Source organism: Aedes albopictus, chromosome 3 (genome assembly GCF_035046485.1).
Source record: "Aedes albopictus strain Foshan chromosome 3, AalbF5, whole genome shotgun sequence".
NCBI classification, from domain to species: Eukaryota; Metazoa; Arthropoda; class Insecta; order Diptera; family Culicidae; genus Aedes; species Aedes albopictus.
This window is the reverse complement of record NC_085138.1, coordinates 71,685,859-71,701,086: the sequence shown is the minus strand read 5'-3', so window position 1 is coordinate 71,701,086 and position 15,228 is coordinate 71,685,859. Positions and strand designations below refer to the sequence as shown.

The 15,228-nt window shown below is 39.2% G+C and overlaps 1 protein-coding gene across 1 annotated transcript in view; it reads right to left on the bottom strand.

Annotated features, from left to right (window-relative positions):
- The window catches only part of LOC115262361 (elongation of very long chain fatty acids protein AAEL008004-like), a 32,196-nt gene extending 17,592 nt beyond the window's left edge, over positions 1-14,604 (bottom strand). Inside the window, exon 1 of the mRNA XM_029864760.2 lies at positions 14,316-14,604. Coding sequence (XP_029720620.1) covers positions 14,316-14,376 — 61 coding nt within the window. The 5' untranslated portion in view covers positions 14,377-14,604. The remainder of the gene's footprint in view (positions 1-14,315) is intronic.
- Between the last annotated feature and the right edge of the window lie 624 nt (positions 14,605-15,228).

The following is a 15,228-nucleotide window of genomic DNA, read 5'->3' as shown; positions in this document are numbered from 1 at the left end:
GTGTTCAGGATTGGGCTTCTCGGGTATCCTACCGAATGTGGCCAAATACAAAAGTTAACCAAACCCATGCATGCGACACATCAAACCGCGGTTTTTTTAAATAAGGGAACGTCCATAAATTATGTCACACAAATTTTGACAATTTTCAACCCCCCTTCCTCCTATGTCACACTTTTTGTATGAGGCTTCTAAAATTTTAGTATGGGTCGTCACACTTTGCCGAACAACCCCCCCCCCCTCAAAGCGTAACGTAATTTATGGACGTTCCCTAACCTTAGAAGAAAATACCGATAGTGATGCAGAACCAGCATTGGGTGTTTCACAGGAACTTGGTGGTGAACAAAGTCAATGCAAGCGATAAATATGTGTAGATAAGAGTACATCATCTTGACTAAACTAAGACCACATATATACAGACGTCTCACTCTACTCACTAACCATCGTGCTTGTTTCAACGGTTGAATCAAATATAAATAAATCAAACCTAACTTTACCAAACACCTTATGTAACATAGAGTAATGAGGAGCAAAAGTTCGCACCTAACAGTCTTTATCAAATAACTATTAAACAAAAAGAAAATAATATCGTTGTTTCTCGTTAAACGAATCCCTGTCATGTTACCTTCGAAACGTAGAACCAGATTTTTTCACGTTCCTTTGGTAGTTCTAGTAATAAAAATTTTAATTCAAGTACTCAAATGCGAACTTTTGCCCCATAGTTTGAAGTTCATTTATTTCATGTAAATTCATGTTCACCATTTCACTCCATGCACGAAATGTGTTTCTTTCAATTTATGACATTACATGCCAATTCTAACACGGCCTGGTACTCTGCTTTAGTATACAGTGTATTTTATGAACACTTCCAAAACTTATAACAAAGAGCGTTACTGAAGTTGTCAAAATACATTGTGAAGTAATTACAGTTGTAAGTGTTACACAAACTACTTGAAAAAAAAAATACAAATATGCTGCAAAACTTTTGAACGGGACTGTAATTTTAATCTAACCTCCGTCAGTATGGTGATGCATTATAAGTTTGAATTAACAAACTTAGCTATGAAAGACCCCCAAAAAAGTACAACATAATATTCCCAAAAACTTTCAAAGGTTGACATGAATATGGCGATTTCATTTTTAAAAGGCGAACACACTGATTGCCTTATAGAGCGATTCCAAGCAACAGCATCAAAATTAAGGAAAATTTTTAATTCATGATTTTCTATTGAACTGAAACTTTGCACAGTTTTTCAGTTCCATCTAAATCGCCATTTTTCGATATCAAATTTTTATTTAGAGCCACGACTAACTTTTCAAAAGGGTGTATGTGAAAATGGTTCAAAAACATTCAAAAATATGCACAGCAAAAACGGATTGTTCGATTGTTATGAATTTTTCAGCAAAGTTAGATAGCTAAATGGTGATTTCTAAGAAAATATACACTGTGAAAAAAAATCTATTTTATCATTGAAAAACATCATTTTTGTCACAAAAACTCAAATATCTCAAAACCCTATCTTTTTACCAACTTGAATTTTTTAGGGAAAACGGTCCATTGTATTAGCAATCTACCATAAAAATCTGGTGATGGTAAACTAATAAACAAAAAAGTTATAACATTTCAAAAATTTCACAATTTTTACATTTAGTAAAAAAAAATTTTCTGTGTAAATTATTTCGGCCGGGAATCGCGATTTGATGCTGATTTTATTGTTTAGCAAAGTTAGATAACTAAATGGCGATTCCTAAGAAAATATACACTGTGAAAAAAATCTTTTTTAACATTAAAAAATATCATTTTTGTCACGAAAACTCAAATATCTCAAAACCCTATCTTTTTACCAACGTAATTTTTTAGAGAAAACGGTCCATTGTATTAGCAATCTACCATGAAAATAAACAAAAAAGTTATGACAATTCAAACATTTCACAATTTTCACATTTAGTAATAATTTTTTTTAGTGTAAATTATTTCGGCCGGAAATTGAAGTTTGATGCTGATTTTATTGTTAATGGCCTTGCGTGAGTAAAACAAGTTGTTTTTATTATATATTATATATACATATAATATACTATGTACAGTAATGTTCCGATTTTATCACGCCCTCCGCGCATTAGTCGTTTATTCATTAATTTGCTGTTACATTTGAGGACAAGTGTTTTCCCTCTTCTCAAGATGAATGTTGAAAGCGTGTTTTGCAACGTTAAAAATATTGAAATGGGTATAGATGTTGAAGAATATTACAGGGCATTTTTGAAAAGGGGCGTAATTAAATTGTTTAAACAGATGTCGCTGATGGCAATTTCTCAGTTGTTGTCGTTTTCGAACTTCCTGCGCCCTGCTTTACCGATGATATACAGATGGCTCGTTTGTCAAATTCTAGACGGCAGGACGTGCAAATGCGTAATTTTGTACACAATGTGGACATTTGGGCATAACCAGTCTCTTTCAGTTTATCTATGGTGCTTTCGGTGAGATTTCGTAACTCTTTTGAACATTTTTTTTCATCAAACGGTCTACAAGAGAGCGTTGAGTTGAATACCTTTGAGAAAGCGACTGTTCATCTTGTTCGTTAGATTATAATAAACAAAATCACTTATTAATTTTAACTTACTTGTTTGGTGTTGGTGGCTGAAGAAAAAAAATACTATACAATTTTTAATATTCATAGCGGTAGTATTTTTTTGTTTTTTTTTCGTGAGCATTGTCAGGTATGTATACAGACAAACAAACGTAACACTGGCGAAATTTTCATTGACCACGCCTTCAACGATCATTTTGAATCTTGGTTGTGGCTTTCATAACAAGAAGAGCGCCCATCGTTTTTCTTTGCGTTTGACGTTTCACACTAGCGCCTTCTGATGACGATATTGCACAACGCAGTGTTTCGTGAAACATTTCCACCAGGTGGTGATAGTGTGAACTGTGCGATGAATTTTCACTAAAATTGTTCTAGGCGTTTCGTCTGTTTGTCTGTGGTATGTACCTCTTATGCATTTGTTGTTGTTGAAGTTACTCGCATTCTTCCGATCATAAAGTCTGTTCTCTACACACTTAATTTTGATTACCGAGTTCGGTAATTTTTTGACGAGATTAAAACTGCTGAGCACCGAACTCGTTCAGCAAAAATGCATTGTTTACCTTTTCCATACGATTTTGACAGTTGTTTTACTGAGCCTCAGTAAAATCGATTATCGAAACTACCGAGATCGTACTGCTGTTATAATCTCGTCAAAAAAGTACCGAACAGGCAATTCAGAAATAAGTGTGTAAGAGGGATTTATTTTGCGGATAAACTAGACGTATACGCGTATATAAAACTTTTATTATACAGCTTTTGTCTTAAAAATAAATTCAATTCCATTTTTCTTATAATCAACAGCTTTTCAACACTATCAAGGGATTTTTTCACCAGTCACGTACAATAAAAAGTATGACAATCTCAATATTTTTGATCACAACACTGGATCGCGTCTAAGTTTCAAATAGATACTATAGTAATTACGAATAATCAAACTAAAGTATCATGAAAACAATATGTTTAATTCAGGCGGTAGCCTTTACAATAAAATAAGCATCAAAATATAATTCTCGAAATAATTTACACAGAAAAAAAATTTTTTTTTTGTTACTAAATGTAAAAATTGTGAAATGTTTGAAATGTCATAACTTTTTTGTTTATCAGTTTACCATCACCAAAATTTTATGGTAGATAGCTGATATAATGGGCCATTTCCCCTAAAAAATTGAAGTTGGTAAAAAGATAGGGTTTTGAGATATTTGAGTTTTTGTGACAAAGATCATATTTTTTCAAAGTAGAAAAAGAAATTTTTTACAGTGTATATTTTCTAAGGAATCATCATTTAGTTATCTAACTTTGCTGAAAAATTTATAACAATCGAACAATCCCTTTTTGCTGTACAGCTTTTAGAATATTTTAGAACTATTTTCGCATACACCCTTTTGAAAAGTTAGTCGTGAGTGAATATGAAGGTTTAATATCAAAAAATGGCGATTTATATGAAATTAAAAAACTGTGCAAAGTTTCAGATATTTTTGAAATGGTCGCTCAGGATCGACTGACATGACTCCGTGGAATTCCTCCATAATTATAATCGATTTTCTTCCAAAAATAGGTAAGTTCAAATCCTTTTTCAGAACGATTTAAAGGTGCATACTACATATATTATACATAATATGAGTTTCTATACGAAATCGTCATTGCTTTAAATGTTTCGTTACTATATTGATGCTCTAGATTCAGAAATATAGTGTTTACTTTTGCCCCACAGCTACTGCGAACTTTTGCCACACTGTCGAGGCTTTAGCAATGTTCCTTCCTACAAGAAACACTGGAATCTTTTTGTTTATTCGAGTGCACCTCTCGAACTACTATGAATGACGATTCTTCGACATCAAGAGATTTTGTAAATCTTCTTCTTTCGATCATTACAAATTATTATTACAAAAGGTCCAAAAATTACATCAAAACAGCTAGAAACACATTTGTTTACATAACTCTGCCACTACATAACGAAATCATACCAGTTTTTATTGACGAGTATCTGGCCTGACAATGTGTCGAATCCATACAAGTTTGCCTGGGTTTTTAACTTGTGCGCAGAGAAAGACCCACTGCGAACTTTTGCCCCGTGCGAACCATTGCCCCGCATTACTCTGTGTAAACATAAAAGAGATTTTCACATGAGGCGCTGAATTTCGTTAAGGTAACTTGTATCACTCACCTTTAGGGATGATTTGTGAAAAAATGCCCGAATTTTTTACGTTTCTGAAATGCTCAATGTATTAGTTGCTATGGGAACAACTTCCCCTTCGATCGTCTTCGTTCGTGGATTTTGTTAGATACGGTGTTTGGTAAAGTTACGCGTGAAATCGTTTTTGATCGATTGACGTTTCCTCACTACCGCCATCAAGCCAGCAGCGGGTTGTGAAATGCAACCTGATTAGCATTTGGCGATTATTTTTTTGTGACGATGAATATAACAGCAAAATGTTCCAAATGATATGTCTGTTTGTCGGTACTAAAGCAATCTCAACAAATCAAACCATTTCAGATTCCTGAGGTGTAAAAATATACAGTAGGAAGTATCAAAGTTATATGGGAAAATGAAAATTATCGCATCAACCTCGGACAAAGTTTTTTCAATCCTCTTTTGCGTCTAAAACTATTGGGAATTTTTTTATGGTTTTATTGCTTGCATTTTTTGTCAAATATTACATGAATCTTGTAACCTACGATAATAGAATATAGCCTAAAGTGGGAAGAAAAAACTTTGTCGAAGACCGTTCAGTCATCTGTGATTGTGAAAAAAGTTATATCCTAGCTTGTCTTGATGTTGATCGGCCTTCAGTGATAGTGAAGGTGCTCATGCAGTCAACTGAAAATTCTGATATTTTTCAGCTCTACGTTTAACATAACGTCGAAATATGTTCCATTAATAAGTTTCCCAATTTTTTTCAAATTATTGCTTTACTAAATAAAGTATTCTCAGGATTTAGGAACAGTTTAGATTACGTCGACGGAAAGATCATGCTTCAGAATGATGGCCCATGCACAGAAATTTTCTAAACAAAGCAAAAATGGAAGATTCCAAAAACCGGGACCGAATTGTAGACCACCCGATAGGTATTAGATTGTCCGCATCACGACGGTTTCAAACCGAACAGACTCAGTATATACCAAAACTTCCGTATGACATTTTTGAGTTTAGCAAAGCCATCTTGGCAAGGAAACCCTGACCTTGAAAATCATAAACTAGTGTTTTCGATTTCTCCAAAAGACTGCAAAGACAACATTCTGAAGCAAAACTATCCCAGTCGTATCCCGACCAAGGAAAGATCATGAGTACATGTTCGACGAGAAAGGCACTATCACCACTAGGTGGATTAATCTGGGTTTTTCGACTTTAATGTCGTTTGAGAGAAGTCAAAAGCTTGTACATGTACTTCCAAGTTCATAAACAATACAAGAGTAACTTTTTGGAGAATTAAGTTCAACGAAACCGGAATTGAACCAAACTTGAACTTCTGAGTTCGTTCTTCAAGTGTAATCCGAACTTTTGGTTGCTTGGGTTTGGTTAACTTTTATACTTGGTCACCTCCAGCGGGACATCTGGAACCGGTTCCGGAATACTACCGATTCCAATATGGTCTGAGAATGTATTCCTTCTTATTGTTCATCAGGGTATCGAAAAAGCTGCGGTTTGATATGCCGCATGCATGGGTTTAGTGCACTTTTATGTTTGGCCACTTCCGGCGGGACACCCGGAACCGGTTCCGGGACACTACCGGTTCAGATATGGTCTGATACCATTTTTCTGCTTACCGTTCATCAAGTTATCGAAAATGCCGTAGTTTGATGTATCGCATGGATGGGTTTGTAGCGTTTTCATATCTGACCCCTTCCTGGGGTACCGATCCGGAACACCTAAATGGCCATAACTCCGGAACGGCTGGACCGATCCAAACCATTTTCAATAGGAAACAATGGGACCAGATTCCCCGTCGAATGAACCGTCGGTCATTAAAATCGGTTAAGGTTTACTGCCAAAAAGTGATGTGAGTTTTTTTGTACACACACATACACACATACACACACACATACATACACACACACATACATAGTAATGAGGAGACACCAGAGCACGTGCTTTTCCACTGTCCCAGATTCAGGGCAGCACGAGACGGGATGTTAGCGGAGAGTACCACAAGCCTTAGCCCCGACAACATTGTAGAACGAATGTGTCGGGAAGAAAGCACCTGGAATGCGGTGAACAGGGTTGTAGGACAGATCCTGTCGTCACTGCAGCGGAAATGGCGTGAAGACCAAAGGGCATCGGATCGCGATCGGAGTAGGCTAGATCCACCGTCGGGGACTAGTCCGAGTAGTCGTAACGCTCTGGTCTTGGGTCGTCGGGGCGCCGGTGAACCGGAAGCCACCCTCCAACCGGAATCATCGAACCGACCTCGGCACCTGACTGGTCGGGATCAAACCACCGTGTTCGGGAGAACTTCCATCGCCGGGGAACTCTCCGTCGGAGTAGGCTAGCTCCACCGCCGGGGACTAGGACGAGTATGTCGCGAGAACCACCAGTGAATGGTCGTCGGGGCGCCTGTGAACCGGAAGTCACCCTCCAACCGGAATCGCAGGACCGACCTCGGCACCGATCTGGGAAGTATCGGTTCGGAAGATCTTCCATCGCCGGGGAACTCTTCGTCGGAGTAGGATAGATTCACCGCCGGGGACTATCTGAGTAATCAGCGCCCGTGGAAAACCACTGGTTCGGGTCGTCGGAGCGCCAGCGTACCGGAAGCCATCCTCCAACCGGAATCGCCGGACCGACTTCGACACCCTGCCAATCAACATCGAAGGAATACGCAACGCGAACAACGGTTTCGGGAGATATTCTACCGCCGGAGAACTCTCCGTCGGAGTAAGCTAGCTCCACCGCCGGGGACTACGCTGAGTCGCAAGAAACTACGTCGAATCAACCGGGTTCGAGTCGTCGGGGCGCCAGCGAACCGGAAGCCACCCTCCAACCGGAATCGCCGGACCGACCTCGGCACTCAACCGGTTCGCCCAGGAAAAGGTCAACGAACGCAGCGAGAAAGCCACCCGAAGTAGAATAGCCACCCTCCAACTGGCATTGCCGAACTGACCTCGGCATTCCACTGGTCAACTTGGAGAGCAGCAGCAGTATGTCAACCCGAGCAAAGCTTGACAGCAAATTGAAAACTAATTTTGATGTTGTGATTTTGCAAATTATGATAACTCAGGTTGTTGTCATTTTGGTCGTTTTAACGGTTAAAACATCAAAAATGAAAGCAGAAAAATGTTCCCGTAACAGCAAGTTGAAAACAATTCTTGCCATCAGTGATATCAAATTGATAACTGTTTTTGCTATCAGTGCGAAATAATGGAAAAATCGTTAAATGTATAGTTTTTCGAATGATATGAAAACTTAAACGCAATATGTTAATTGCACTGATGATATAACATTAGTTGTATTATACAAGGTCACCTAGAAGTTTTGAAATTACTTAAAAACTTTTATATCTATATATATAAAAATGAATTTCTGTCTGTCTGTCTGTCTGTCTGTCGGTCTGTCTGTCTGTCTGTCTGTCTGTCTGTCTGTCTGACCGCTATGGATTCGGAAACTACTGAACCGATCGGCGTGAAATTTTGTATGAAGGTGGGTTTGGGGCCGGGGCAGGTTCTTAGCATAGTGTGAGAACCCTCCCCCCGCTGGAAAGGGGGGCTCCCATACAAATGAAACCGAAATGTGCTGAGAGAAAAGCTCAACAGTCAAAAGCAACAAAACCAATCTAGAGTGCGGTGCTCCAGTGACCGCAGTCCAGTGACATTTGACAAATTTGAATTTGAATGTTGAGGCAAATACGGCAGTGGCTGGCTAGGTGGGCCCCGATAGCCACAGAGGAAAGGCCGGGGGTTTCTGACCCAACGGGTGCGACGACGGCTTCGTCCCGAAGTACCAGGCCCGCAATGGCAGGCGCTTGGCAGCGGGCAGCGTGGGTGGCGAACAACGGCGGGGCGACAACGGTGGTGGCTGGCAAGGTTGTCGTCGATAGTCACCGAGGAAAGACCGTGGTATCTAACTCCCGTGGTGTGCCGACTTCGCCCCGAGGAAACATGCCTGGGAGGACCGGGGGCTGCGCAACTGGCTTGAGAGGGCTGCCACCAACCGGCAGGTTTCTGACCCCCACGGGATGAGGGTTACAACCCGACAAAACCAGCTCTGCTGGCCGGACGTTAGCTTACTCGCGCCGGTCTGCCATCCCTGCGAATGCTAACCGGCGAACAGGTCATGTACGGGCCAGACGCTGGAGCCTTGCAATGGCTATTTGGATTCGCACGGTACAACTAATCTTTCGAGGCACTTCCAGAGGGTGCACTGTCGGTTGCAAACGGTGGCAAAACCGATCGGTGACGCAATCGTGTATAAAAGGGTCGATAATTTCTGGAAATTGGAACTTCTCTAATTTGTAGTTGAATCTCAATCAACTTGCACGGTCGGGCATCTCCCCTAACCGAAATCGTGTGCCGATCGTGCCTCTATTTCCGCCCACACTCAGTAGGAGTTCAGTGGAGGTAGCTATGTACCATACTCGGGCACCCATTTTGCCATTCATGAGCGATGCGCTTCACGGTCACCTTAGTATTGACCGTTGGAAAATTACGCTATCTGGACAAATATTTCCCTACTTTTCCGCACTCATATATGGGTTTCTTCAAGACTAAAAACCTAGAAAATTTTATTGAATACTCTCAAAAAAAAAACCTGAATGAAAAATTTCTCGAAAAATTCCTGCAGAACCTTTGTAGGATATCATTGAGAACTCAAAGAGCAATGGAAAAATGATATCATTTACTAAATTTGTTGAGGTACGACATGAGGCATTTTCTTACGCATGTTTTGAGGCTTCATAAAAAATAACTTCGTTAGAATGGTGCATATCAGAAAAAAATTAAACAACATAGGAATCACAACAAACATACGACCTATTCAAATTGAACGCCAGATATATACCTTTAAATAATACAAAAGCAAGGTAGGTTGAAAGGACCAACATGATCTAAACCGAACCTGGGAGACTAACGACTACAATTATAACACCATCACCATGTTGCCAACGGACAGCGGTCACACGTCATAAATCCTTAGGAACTAAATTGATGTCCGACACCCGGTCTGGTGCAGAGAAGGTGTAAATCTGAACTCCATTTCAGGTTGATATATGACATTTTGAAATATATTAATAAGAAAATATCTCAATCTTGATTACGATATTCTTTATTACACCTCGAAACATAAGCTATAAAATCTTTGACAGTTCCAGGTAATTTGAAGGATGTAACATGAGCAAAAAGAGAATGGCAATAAGGTCGGCAAAGTAAAGATTTTTTTGTCTTCACCTTGCTCATGTAAGATCTGTCAAAATGACATGAGAACTGTCAAACATTATGAGGTTATGTTAGTTGGCATGCTGAAGAATGAGCCATTTTATGAAACACAGGCAAATAAACTGTTGGAGCAAGTGGCTTCATAAAACAGAACTGGTTTATTCCTGACAAAAGTATATTGCAGTTAAGTCTATATGAAAACCCTGCCTTTTCTGGAAAGGGGGAGCTCTCATACAACAGACATTTCTTCATTACTCGAGAATCAATCAAGCAAAGGGAATCAAACTTGGCATGTAGAGGTTTATGATGTCATCTCTATATTCATGTTACTTACATTTTTGGCTACAACACAGTTACAGCGGTACTTTACCCATTCACTTCTGTAATATTTTCCTACTGTTTTTAAAAAAGAAAAGAGATGGGTCCGACACTCAACATAAAATACAAAGCAAAAACCAACAAAAAAACATCGGTAACAAAACAGTGAAAAAAGCAAAAGGAAATAAATTTGGAATATGGAGGTTTGTTTTTAAGGCTGGAAATGTCAATAATATTGTGAGTTCCTTCTATGAAAAGCGAAATAACCATTATGCTGAACGTTATACAGCCGAATGAACAATATCCCGAACGGACATTAGGCAGCATGGTTATTTAACCAAAATGCCACCAGGCAACATGTACATCATTCCCGCATTGTAACACAGGTTGTACTTCCCGATATTTATGCTTCTCACTCCATCTGAGAATTTTTCTTCTTTTAATATTAATGCTGTTTTTTCAAGTCACGCTGCTAAATAGTTGATTTGAGACTGTTCCTTCTTTTAAAAATAAGCAATTCTTTCGCATTACACTCCGGGACCTTCTAGAAAGAAAAGATCGACAAAAGATAAAATTTATTCAGATAAATGAACACAAACTGTGTGTTTCCCAGGTAATAAGAATGTACTGATAAAAGTTTCAATTTATTCTCAGTCAAAAATGTGGAGGTTTGTGAAGACCAGAAATGTTTCTATGGTGGTGAGTAAAGGTAAATGCTCTCATACTGGTAAAACATGACTCATAACTCAAAAATTAATCAAGCAAATAAAACAAAATTTGGCATGTGGAGGGTTTTGAAGGCAAGGAATGCTTCAAAAGTTGAGGGTCAACGACCCTTCCTTCATCTGAGAGCAACACCCCACCATCCTAACGAAACAGAACTAAAGTGTCGTAAAGAAAGATCCACAATTAAAATGGGACAATACATAGTTTGCCGGGTCAGCTATTACATTTTCTTTACGGACCAACTGCTAAAATTTACATCATACCTAAATGTTTCCTTCTTTTTTTTTTCGAGTGGCGCTGTTGTGTAGTTTATGGCAGTTGAACTGTGAACTCTATGATCGATTTGTCCCATTAAGATACATTGATAAAGAGTTGATTAGCAACCAAACCAACAAACAGCATTCTTTATCTGCGATTTTTCCTTCTTTTGAAATAGGCTGTTCGTTTGCACTGTTATGAAAGAGTGGGCCTTCACATAAAAAATCAACCAAAGATAAAATAAGATAAAGTCAAATGCCTCAAATGGAAGATAACGTGAAATCATCAACAAGATTTTTGAATTGTTTAATTTGTTCTCAAGTAAGAGCATTACCATTAAAAAAATAACAAAAACATTAGAAAAATTGAGAAAATATCAGAACAGAAGATATTTAAAACCATCAGAACTAAAGTGACGTAAAGAAAGATCCACAATTAAAATGGGGCAATACATAGTTTGCCGGGTCAGCTAGTTTATAATAAATTGAAGTGACAGCAAAACGAAATCAAAATTTGAAATCAAATTGAATCAAGACAATCTGATATTAAAATGTGATATCAATTTGCTGCTGATTACAAATCGTGTTATCGATTTGCTATCATTTTGTTGTTAGACTTTGCTCGGGAAAGCTCACGAGAGCGCAGCAGTTAAAGCTACGTGATTAAGATAAAGCTCATGAGAGCGCAGCAGTTATGTCGGAGATAAAGTCAGCGATCTAGCGTGACTAGCTATCCCAAGTAACAATTCCATCGCTGATTGGTTTTGTTTGATTTTTATTAATGTTTTATTACAGCAATAATTAAAACTTGCAGTTTTATTACTGCTTTTATGAAAACCATTGATAAAATGTTTTATAGTATACTTGAAGACATCCATAAAGACAGATTTTAGGAGTAAACAAAACTTTCCGATATGTAAACCTCTTGGCAATCATTATTACCACAATAAAACTGTTAATACTCTCAACAGATGGCGATCCGTTCGATTAGTAACGACATCTGTTGGTGGAAAAGCAGAAACTACGACACTGCTAGGTTTATTGCGGTCATCATAAAAGTAAACTTGCTTTCGTTTTAAACCGTCGCCATATTGAAGAATTAGCTTATGTGAATGAAAAATAGTTAATTTTGCTTAAATTAGCAATGAATTGGTAGTTTACAATCATTTTCATAACATGCTCACATAAATCAACTCTCTCTGCTGAGTTTTCTTGTGATTCGAGATAGTTTTACTAAATTTACAAATTGATTTATTTCATTCCAAGATGATAATATTCACTATTTTCGAAGCGCATTAATTTTATGATTCTGCAACCCAAATATTCACGGTAAATTCGAATGCGCATAAGCCTACCAGCACAATAACTACTAAAATACTACTTTGAAATAATCGCTTTCTACTTACGAATGATGTATCCTCCTGAACTTTACGTTCCATCGAAGAAGCTTCTCTGCATCTTGAGCTGTCATAGTTCTTGTTGAAAAAAAAAACAACAACAATCGAGAATGGGAAATATTTCAACTAGGTTTTAAAACGGGTTTATTGCTACTCTTAATGCGGTTTGCAAAACCTCTCCGAGAGTGGTCCACTTAGCCGGAAGATGCTCTTAAAGAGGTTATCAAGAGGTTTTGATGTATGATTCAGTTTTATTGCAAGTTTTATAAAATTGGTCATGAAGATCTCTTGTAGAGCCGAACAAAACTTAAAATGTTACTTGGGATGCCTGATAACCAGGCTTGACAGAAACTCCCTCGCGAGAAAATGAGGAAGCGATTTTGGCGATTTTCTGAGGAGTGAAAATAAAACTCAGAAATCACAACGCAAATCCTCAGCAGCACCGAGCGCGAGCTTGCCGCGCAGCGAGGAGTTCGTCCAACACTCATAATTTCTTGTTGTGTTTCTCACGTCCACTCACACTCAAAAAGCTCTCGCGAGTTCCATTCCCATACAAAGAAAGACTCTCGAGGCGAAAATCGCACTCAAAACCCCGAAATAATCATCAACTCTTTTTTCGTTCCCCTCTTCCTCGCTCAGTTTTTATTGCCTCTCTGTTTGGGGTTCGTTCGCTCCCTCGCGACGAGGCAAAAGCAAAACACCGCTCTAGAGCATGTTGCAAAACTCTTTTGATTTCGAGGAGGATTATCAAGCCTGCTGATAACAAGTGAAGTGCATGAGCACAGCCCCCCCCGAAGTAGTCGCTTCTAGTGGAATCCGGGGGAAGCAGGCACTGTAGACCTTGGTGGAGGTTAGAGGCGTAGGGTTCAGAGTTCTCTTCTCTGTTCTGAGTCCCTCACGAACTGGCACGCGATGGACGAAATCGGTAGCACTGGTCATGCTTATCGAACGCGTGTTGGGAAGGCAGAAAGGCTTTACCACCAAGTAAAAAAAAAAAAAAACCCACACACATACATACACACAGACATCACCTCAAATCGTCGAGCTGAGTTGATTGGTATATGTGACTCGACCCTCCGGGCCTTCTATCGAAAAGTCATTTTTGGAGTGAACATATAGCCTTTCCAGTACACTTAGTGTACGAGAAAGGCAAAAACGTCACATCATGCTCCAATTTATTGGCATTTTCTTCTTCTTCTTATCTTAATCTTTCTGGCTCTACTGGTTTAAGCTGGAACCTGGCCTGCTTCTTTTTGAACAAGTGCTTTTAACACTTCCACTGTTGTTGGTTGAAAGACTTTCTTAGCGTGTTCCATTGCATGAAGGTACCGATCAAAACGGGAATCGATAATGCCATTTCCGTAAAAGTGATCCAATGCCTATTGCGCTAGACTATCTTGAGACTCTTATTAGTTTTAAATATTATAATTTCAATTAGGTATTTTGATCAATTTCACAGGGCATGACGGATTTTTCACATACATTTTAATTTCAACCTTTCAGGACGCGCGCCTGTACGATGCTAAAACTGCACCACGCTCGCTCTGCATATGACGAGCGAGGTTTTCAGGTAGTATTATACTATTTACAATGGCGCGCGTCTCAAAGGGTTTAAGATCGTTGAGCCTGAAACTTTCCTTTTGGCACCTGCACTATTTCACAGCTCTTACCTTGGGCATCGTAGAGGTACCGATCGTACCCATGGTACAGAGCCTTCAGCACCAGCGCCATCTTGTTTCACACGTTCTGCAGTCAGTCAGTCAGTGGCCCGCGCTGTTCCGGCACCGATTCGATTGAGCCCACTAATCGCACTGGTTCCAATTGCGCCAACAACGTCGACGACGTTCGTCAGGTAGCGCGCACTCGCGTCGTCCACGCCAATCAATTCAAATTAATTCTAACCGTTGGGACGATGTTAACGTAGGTCAACGATGCACTGCACTGCGAGCGGCCACCGGTCAGCGATATCGTTTATAAGCGATTTACGGTTTGACACGGACTGGTTTGATTCCAGCCATCGAGGTGCGTACCATTTGCCAACAATATGGGACTTTTATTGGAAGGAATGATAATAATTTGCTATGAATGAATACATTATTATAGCGATATTGGCCATTTAACGACCATGAACCGATTACCAAAGCACTACTGGCTGCACTTGAATTGTTTGATAATTAGGCAACATATCATTGACGCGTCGTGCTGGGTGGGACAGATTAAACCACTCTGACTTCAATCGTATTTATTCATTTAAACATGGCTTAAACTGCTATGATTAATGATAATCGTTAACTCATTAACGTACACTTACAATTACAATTAACGCGGTATTTTATCCACAGCACCTCTCAAGAAATTCAGAAAATGTCAGCTTCTTGCAATCCAAAATGCTACCTAGAATTAAATTACAAGCCCAGCATTTTTCCTCTACCAGGAATAAAACAGCCATCAAGTTTAGTTGCCTCACTAAAAGTTTCGAAGAAACGTCCCTGACTCATCATCAGTGCAGTGCATTTGCATCTCCTTCCTGCTAGACCCCTAGGCGGTCGCGCTCTTTTGGTTGTGCAAATTGTGTGATTCCGG